Genomic DNA, 9365 nt, shown 5'->3' with positions numbered 1-9365 from the left:
CATAATGGCTGTCAGGAACGGAAGGAAATAAATCAGCCGAAAATCTATAACTGCAAATCATGTCTTGGAGAAATAGTCTGCAAAAATGTTAAGTGTGCTTGAAAACACACTAGTATGTTATTTTTATTATTGTATATTTATATATTATTTCATTATTTTTTTAAAATACATTTTCTGCATTTGCTCTTTACTTTTAATGTGTCTGGTGGAGGAAGGCCGTCGCCCCTTCAGTGGTTTCCCCGTTTTGCGACCACTTGATGGCTGGTGATGATCACTAAGAATAACTGGGCTCACCGTGGGACTGGCCTGGACCAGCCACAGATTCCCACGACCCCTCCTCTACACACAGAGAGACAAATCAAAACACGGGCTGCGGAGACGCACAAGCGGCGAGGAGACAAGAGAGGCAGAGCAGCTTTGCACCACTTTTACTTACGCTGTTATTTACTATAAAAAGCTTCATTTTTCAGGCAGCGCGGCGCGCACGGACGAAAAAAAAACAAAAAAAAAACGTCTGAACCCGAGGAGGAATTGGGTGAAAGAGTGGATTTAACCGCGAATCAAAGTGGTGGGGAAGAAGACACACGGAGGAGTGGGAGGAATAACGCAACTCAGGGTTATTTATTTTGATAATGCCGAGGAGGCAGTTTCTGCTTCGGATTCACGTCCAAAACAAGGCAAGTAACCCGCTCTGATGTTCCACTGACTGCGTTAAAGTGACGGGACAGTTTAACTGCAGTGAATTACTGTAGTCAGCAACAGTGCTGCCCGTCGAGCACCGTGAATTAAAACACAACATTAAAGATGCATGCGTTACAGCACTTATGAAACGGGACTTGATGGGCGATTTATCATCTTGGGTTTGCGTCCTGTTGAATCGCCCGTTGTGTTCACTTCACTTGCCCCCCTGGGGGAATTAAAATCATGAGTTCAGCCGGAGCAACAGCCGTAGTAATGTGACTCCGTTTTCATGACTGCAGTGAAGATTGTGAGGTGAAATCACGAGGTCCTGAAGGGGGTCAGTGTTTTTTTTATTTTATTTTATTTTATTTTTTATTCCCGTGATGATGAGTGAGTGTTTCAACAACAGTTCAGAGAAGCTGCCTGCTGCAGGCTTCATTAGACAGAGTGGAGAGCCTCTTTCTGTGTGGCTCCACAGAGACACTGGAGGAGCTGCAGAAGAGTTGGCATCTCATTAACTCGGCCACATGTCTTATTAAAGCTGCTATTTCCTGTTGAGTGCAGTGCAGAGTAAACTATCTTCTCTCAAACACCCTCAGAGCTCAGCCTCTGCAACACTTTCTTGCTAAATTCTTGCGTTTCTGCTCCTTGTCTGGAGGTGCACACAGTAGGTAAACTGATGGGGGATGAAAGGGGGATGCTGTTCCCCTTGTTAGCAAAATGACCAGAATACATATCCCTTGTTAACCTGCCAACTCTCCACCTCCATCCCCTTGTAACAGAGAGACTGGAGGGGGCAGAGTGCTTGTTGTGTTTAATTTGTTACTCTCACGTGTCTGATTTATTGATACTTTACCTGACTGAGATTTGTTCAAGTTATAATCTGTGGCCCTGACCGTGGCTCTGCAAGATGCTGCTGAGTCCTGCCCTGTCAGTTTTGCCCTGGATCTTAAGTATTTTATAAACTATGTAGCTATAATATTAAAAAAAAAAAAACAGAATCAAAAGAGTTGTTCATGAGTCAGTTCACTATTTATGGGTGAACAAAATGAACTAGGTCCATCTCCCCTGTTAAAAATGAACATATCACCTACTGGATGCTCAGAGACGTCATTATCTGTATCTGTATCTGTTCAACCAACAACATGATCCATCCCTGTATCTGTATTCAGGTAGAAGAACAGAAGTGGGTGTAGTTTATACCGGAAGTCATGTTAAATCAATCAAATGTTTTATTTTCTAACTTAATATTCATCAGCAGTGCAACTGCTGTGCCTACGAAGCATCAAAAATGATTTTATATTGACATTATCCTGGCAAAAATAACTGTTATTCACAATATTATCCTGATACTAAGCAAAATAAGCTTAAAACTCTTAAAATGGCACTAAAACATAATGGAATTACTTGACCATACATTTTCAATCAGATCAATATAAGACTATATCTTAGAGTCAGGCATCTTTTTCAAGTCATTCATGTGAAGACAGTCATTATGCCGATAATGGAAATAAACCACAATCCAATAATTGTCTTTTTATTGTGATCCATGATAAAATTGTATATTGTCCCATTTTTATTATTTTCCCCTGTTCTTACTGTGCCTTTAGTCTTTCTCTCTCTCTAGTTTTAGGTAAATTAAATTTAATTATTTTTAAACTTACATAAAAATAGATAAAAACTGATTAATTGATTATCAAAACAGGTGACTGTTAATTTAATAATTGATTATTAATTGATTAATTGTTGCAGCTCTACTTACCACCACCTTTCCTTTAATTGTGGGGATACTGAAAAATCAGAAATTGAAAAAAAATGTTTCATAAATCAAAAGATTCAGTGATTGATTACGATAGATGCCTTTTTTTTTTAAATCTATGCTGAGGTGATCATTAAACTGACTTTTTCTTAATAATAATGAGCAACTTCAGAAAGAAGAAATATCTGTTTCCATCACATTATTTGCGCTCTCCCAAATAACATACTCGGATTTGGGTGCATTCCTGTCTTTGTCCTCTTTTCAGTCTGAAGCCCAAGGATGACAGCCACCAGTCCAGTCTGCAGCCCCTCCTCCTCCCACTCCACCCAGTCATCACCTGCTTGCCTCCCAGCATGCCACAGACACCTGAGGAAAGGCGAAGCTCTCAAAACCAAGCTCCACCTGCGCTCAGCCCCAGGCGTGTGGCTGCTGCTGGGTGTAGTAGTGGTTTTGGTGGGGATGAGTGTTGCGGTGGCGGGCTACGTGTCCGCAGCGCCAAAGCCTGTGGGCGGCCGAGGCAGCACCCACGCTGACAGGATGAAGCTCGCGGGACCTGTGGTCATGGGAGTGGGTTTGTTCATCTTCATCTGCGCCGCCACGCTGCTGTACGAGAACCGGGACCTGGAGGTCCTCAGGCGAGAGACGCCGGACGACCTTGAGGATCTTAAGGGAGGGAACGGCTGGGAGGATTCGCAGGATCAGCCCAGCTTCAGCTGTCAGGAGCAGTGGGAGTGTAAAGATGGAGAGCAGGGATGCTGGGCCACTCCGGCCCACACACTCCCCCTCTCGAACCAGAACTGTGGTCCTCCTCTTCCTCTTCCTCCACCTCACAGGAACAGACAAAACATCAGCAGCAGACCGCCAGCACCGCCTTCTTCGGATGCAGGAGGTAAAGATAAAGAGAAAGAGGAGGAGAAGGAGGGAAGGTCGACCCTGCTGGCACGAGTTCTGCACCACCAGGAGCCAACTCCTCACCCTCCTTCCCCCTGCCTGTCCATCTCCCACTGCTCCGTCTACTCAGACTCTTGCAACTCGAGTGAAATCAACTTCAACATACGGACAGACTCCCCTCTGCCGCCTCAACACTGAACCCCCTGCAGGTTCTACTGTCTTATAAAATATGCATGATGAGATACATTTGAACTGTTTCACGTGCAGACTTGCTCTAAAGATGGGACTATGCATTCCTCAATAAACAGATGAAATGTTTGTTGGTATGTTTCAGTGCCTCCGAGTGGCGCAGTGGCTCTGAGTCACTGTCTGTGAAGGGTGTTTTGTCCTACATCGTTCTCTGACTCACCCACGTTTAACAGATCGGAGCTATGCTGTTTGATGTCAACTCACCATCTTGTTGTCTTTGAACTTGCCCGTGCACAAAATCCCAAAAGCCACTGCTTGTTTGACCATATTTGGACGTGAGGAGGATTGCTGAAAACTTCTAGGGGTGCCATACTGGGCGATGGACACACACACACACACACACACACACACAGCTGGAGAGGTTTAGTTAAGAGGATGAGTCAGATTACGTTTTAAATGAGTCTTTATCTAATCTCACACATTCTGTAATCTACTCTTTATCTGAGGAAATTGTGTCTCGGTATAAACAAGAGAAGCAACTAAGGCCTCACTCCACTCACTCGACACCTACAGCCACGCTATAAATACCAGCTGGTGCTCTGTGCACATGTAAGTGTGGACTCCAGTTTTTTTTTTTTTACTGTAATTCAACATTTTTTTTTTTTCAAATTCACTGTCAGCTGCTCAGTTTTCTCCCTTTTCTCGAGTGTGGCAAGGCGAGATCTTAGAGAATTTCAATCAGATGGTGGAGACAAAGAAAAGAGCAATGACTTTCAAGAAAAAAGGAAAAAAAGGAAAAGCAAAAATCTGGTGAGCCTGATATGAGTTATTCCTGACGCAGCTCGACTGAGAAAAGCGGTCCTGTGAGTCGTGTAACTGAAGCCTCGTTCTCCCACCATCCCGACCTTTCATCTCCTCTCGCTTCATCATCTGATTCCTACGCTTTATTCAAATACTCCGTCCTCCATCTCAATGCTTGACTTCTGCAAAAACAGCCAAAATAGACAAAAAAAACAGAGCAACAACAATGCAGAGTAAAATTTTATCGAGTCCAATTAAGCACCAGAGAGCGTGTTTGAACAGGAGGAGAGAAGTAAGGGGGGTTAGGATTTTAATTATCGCCAGCATTTTCTCCTCCAGCCTCTAATTACACTGGGGATCAGTCTGAAGGTTTTTATAGGTGCTTTAGGACTGCAGAGTATTTCCTTGTTGTTCGGGCCCATGCTGGGATCCTGCCATCCAGATGACGACTGAGACTGAGGTGTACAGTAATTTGCAGCCACACATTTCTCCTACTAAAAACAGCACCCATAGCTCTCTCTCTCTCTCTCTGTGAAGGGTTTTGTGTAGGTACAGTATGCTGTTTTAAGATTCTGTATGTATCTTTCAGGAGCAGGGATGAGTTGGGGAGATGTGTCTGAATCTCGCAACAAGCTGCAAGCAGCCTCCTTCGCACTTATCGCTCAGAAAAGCAGCTCTCACACATACAAGAGTCCCGCTCAGTGTGAGATGCTCTGATGTGTTTACATTTAGAAGGAAAGATGCTGGATTGTGAGAGCTGCAACCAAAGATTATTTTCATTAATCTGCAGGTCATTCTCTCGATTACTGTCAAAATCTTTTTGCCTATAATCGATTATAATCACTGTCAGTTAGGGCTGGACATCAGAACCTGATATCTTTAAGGTATCAATCAATTTCTCCAGTCCAACAAACATACCTGTATTTGATTCTTTTAGTATTCAGTCTACAAAAAAATGAGTCTTTGTATGATTCTGAGTTTCTTTTGAGCTGGCAGTTCAACGTGCCGAGATGCCACCAAAACATTTGAAAATATGATGGGTATCGAAAAAGGTATCAAATGAAGCACTCTATTGGTTTTGCAGCACTTTAAGGGTACTGTTATCGTAATTTTTGTGTTTCTTTCGTTATTTATTTCGCATCAAGCCCACCATACAATTTTTTTGCAGCATATATTTTTCCAATGGTTTAATCTGCAGATCATTTTCTCAATTGATCGATTAGTTGTTCGGTGCATAAAATGTCAAAAAAAGGGTGAATAATGTTGACCACTGTTTACCAAAGCCCAAGATGATGTTTTGAAATGTCTTGTTTTCTAAAACCCAAAGATATTCAGTTGACTGTCACAGAGGAGTAAATAAACCAGAAAATTTGAGAAGATGAAATCAGAGATTTTTGACTACTTTTCTTAAAAAATCAATTAATCCATTATCAAAATAGCTGCCAATTTTTTTTTTAGCGCAAACCAATTGATTAATTGACTAATCGTTGTAGCTCTTCAGCTTTTATTGGTAATCAAAATATATACAAGCATAAGACAGCTGCATTATTCAAATTACAACAATTATGAAAGATGCCCCGCCCAACCCTCCTCTGCACCAACCATCCCCACTGGTCACAAGAATGATTGCCTGTTATTGTAATTTTTTAAACACTACCCAGCTCCCAGATACACTTAGCTAAAACAAATTCAGTCTAGTATATCTGTCTTGCAATAACATCTAATTTCATAAAGGTTATATAATAATTTAGAGCTGCGGTTCAACTTTGAGATAATTTTTGAGGCTGCAGTTTGTGGTGCTGTTTGATTGTATTGCTTCCATCCCATTTATATCAATCAGAGAAATAAAGCAAACACTCTGCAGACTGTCTGCATTATGTAATACTGTTCAACAGCACCACAAGCTACATCCACCAAAATGATCCCGAAGTTGTCAAAAAATAGTGAAAAATGCCTTCACAAGTCTTTATATTGCTTCAAAGTGCTTGTTCTGTCTGAACAACACAGAACACAGAGATACTGAGTTTACTGTTATATAAGACAAAGAAAAGCAACAAACTTTGGTAGCACTTTACAATAGGGTGCAAAAACATGATATTTGCTAATGAAAGTGAGAAATGAATCAGGAACGACCTGATAATTGATAATCTGTTAATAAGTAATTCCTGAATAACTGTGATTTGAGGAGGAGTTTGAGAACAGACTGGGAGATCCTATGTTAATGAGTCATGATGTAATGATTAATTCATAAATATCTGTGAATCGACATACTGGCCACTTTCTTTTTGTGTAGTTACACAGTAGTCCCTCATTACTCCTGATGAGGGACTGCTTAGCAACTACTCAGTATGTTGTATCACTTTACTTTAGGGGGCACAAAAAGAGAAACTTATTAGTAATTAGAGAGTCATCATTAGTTTGTGCCACTCAGCAGCTTGTTCTGAGTTTGATTCACAGATTTTCATGAACTAATCACTGCCTTTTGGCGGCACGGTGGAGCAGTGGTTTGCACTTTAGCTTCACGGCCATAAGGTGGCAGGTTTGAATCCCGGTTCTGGGCGGAGGTTACTGTTTTCCTACTGTTTGCTCCAGGTGATCTAGTTTCCCATGTAGTTGTATGCTAGGTCAGTTTTCCTGTCAGTGCCCCTGACCAGGGCTTGGAGCTGGAGTGGATCCATTGCTCCTCATACTAGGATGGGTTAAATGCAGTGACTGGATCTGACATTTTCCTGTATTTAAATAAAATACAGAAAACTGGAATGTGCATTAAATTAAAATACAAGTAATTTAAAACTACAAAACTACATTCTATACAAACAATATGATCACATTTAGGCATTTAGTTGTCTCAATATGTGTCTGACTTTTAATCCGTCTACATCATGGATGCATAGAGTTGATTCGGCGTTGGAGGTGGGGCTCTGTTCATTACTATGAACACTGCTCAGTGACACATGAATACAAGAAAAATGATGAATAATGAAATTACATGGAGGAATACATACTGCGCATGCTTTATGGGCCACAGCAGCACACTAACAGCTAACTTCCTGTTTAGCTCTTCTGGACTTTCCAAATCATATTGGACCAAATGAATCAAAGTCTGATAGTGAAATTATTTATTTCTGTGGCTGTAATGCTCTACAAAATGTATCTGCCATTTTACAGCCATTTTTTTTCACAGTGTAAGTCTGTGGCCAAAAGTCATTCTGGACCGCTGTGCATCTTGCGATTTTAATGACACGGTTTAGCCACTATATCAAACGCCCTTCCTGGGGTCTTGCCCTACATCGAAAAGATGAGCTCTGCTGATTTCCTACATCATAGCTGTGAAGTGGCCAATCAGGACATCTTAGAGGTGGGAGGCCACAAATTCAGGGGTGCATGCTGGGATGTTTCTAGCTAGTATTATATTTCCCAGTTCTAAAGCACATGTTTGCTAATTGCTCTTTTATTGTGTTTTATTTTAGTGTCATTCAGTGAGCTTGTCTCTACACACAATATTTGATTGTAGTTTGATTACATCTTTGGGGAAATTTGCACCAAATATCAAATCAGCTTCTTTCCTCAAGCTACTGGTAATGAGACACAAATTAAATATGGTAGTTCATTTGTGAGTCTGTTGCTGGACCCCACAGGACATCATGTCATGTGATCCTCTTGCGTTGAGCCAAAGGCTGTATTCGGCTAACTGTTGTACAGTTTATTTTCTACAGTTTAAAACTGGGGATAAACGGGTCTTATTTGAGAATAAAATGACATATTAAATAATGTATTTTAAATATCTGAAATACAGATGCAGTCTCTTAAGATATAATGTTACAAATTATATCTTATTTTTTCTTTTCAGCAAAACACAAAATTACAAAATACTCAAAAGTAGTTAAAAACATATTTTAAATACATTTACTTGAAATATACTGCCCATCTCTGCCTAATGATTCATTAATGTAGTGTCTGCCTGTGTGTTCTCTGTTAACTGATCATTATCTACTGTACAGTTCTGGAATCACAGTTATTTATTACCGCTTCAGGCCATTCCTCATTCAAATCTCATTTGTTCCTCAGTAATGATCACATTTTTGTGTACCGTATCATTATCTACACATTCGAGAAGCCAAAACCAGCATTTTGTCATTGTTGTTTTAAAAAAACTGATTAATCAACTAACTGTTCAAGCTCTGCTGGTTGCAGGAATAGTTGAGCTCCCGTTTCTTAATACTTGAGTTTGATTTACAAGGCATTAATCCTGATGTTCAGATTAAATTCAGATGGAAAATCTCTTTGAATCTGACACTAAACTGACCAGAGGTAATTTGAGTATCTGAACACTCACACAGCAGCACTGCAGTCATGCAGATGACAAGCAATCTTGTCCTTCTTATGTCCACATCAGTGTCTGTGTGTGTGTGTGTGTGTGTGTGTGTGTGTGTGTGTGTGTGTGTGTGTACAAAAGTGTTGTTACATAATTTAGCAACACACGTTTTTGCCGCATAGAGAATATCACTGAATCGAATTCTCTTCTCTGAGAGATTAGTGTGTGTGTGTGTGTGTCTATGTGTGTGTGTGTGTGTGTGTGTGCGCACGCGTGTGTGTTGATACATATCTGAGAAGACATACGGGAGGCTGTAAGCTGCTTAACCATGCGCTGACTCAGGACACATGCAATTTTCTCTCTTCCTTAAGAGAGAGAGGAGCTATGATCAACATTTTTTGGGATCAAAAATGTGTGTGACTGAAGATCAACCAGCCAGAGGATGCCAGTTTAAAAAAAATGTGCTTCTAAATTCAAAGACTTCACCTGTTAGCAGGAAAAGGGATTCAGTTAAGACGTCTTTGTAAAAAAAAAAAAAGTGAGAGACATCAGCTGGATGGCAAAATGTTTTCCACCACCTTTGTCTACATCTGGCATTCAGTATTTCATCAAAGTAGAGGGATTAGTTACCAGCTTGGTTTTATGTGTAACATTCACGCTGTATCTTCTGTTAATACTGCTAATAAACCAAATGACATTTTCTGACATTCAAGGAGACATAAAATCCTT

General features: G+C 40.7%; 1 protein-coding gene across 1 annotated transcript; it reads left to right on the top strand.

Annotated features, from left to right (window-relative positions):
- Positions 1–507: 507 nt before the first annotated feature.
- On the top strand, positions 508–5363 carry LOC146321612 (uncharacterized). The gene is made up of 2 exons (XM_084725710.1): positions 508–677; positions 2706–5363. Exon 2 carries the CDS (start codon positions 2720–2722, stop codon positions 3527–3529), a length of 810 nt encoding a protein of 269 aa, XP_084581836.1. The 5' UTR covers positions 508–677; positions 2706–2719; the 3' UTR covers positions 3530–5363.
- The last annotated feature ends 4002 nt before the right edge of the window (positions 5364–9365 follow it).

The sequence above is a fragment of the Lutjanus erythropterus genome, chromosome 9 (genome assembly GCF_056507025.1).
Source record: "Lutjanus erythropterus isolate fLutEry1 chromosome 9, fLutEry1.hap2, whole genome shotgun sequence".
Classification (NCBI taxonomy): domain Eukaryota; kingdom Metazoa; phylum Chordata; class Actinopteri; order Lutjaniformes; family Lutjanidae; genus Lutjanus; species Lutjanus erythropterus.
The sequence above is the reverse complement of the archived record's forward strand: the minus strand, read 5'-3'. Positions and strand labels throughout refer to the sequence as shown.

Coding starts and splice junctions, on each gene's coding strand:
- LOC146321612 (XM_084725710.1), top strand. CDS start 2,720: ATGACAGCCACCAGTCCAGTCTGCAGCCCCTCCTCCTCCCACTCCACC.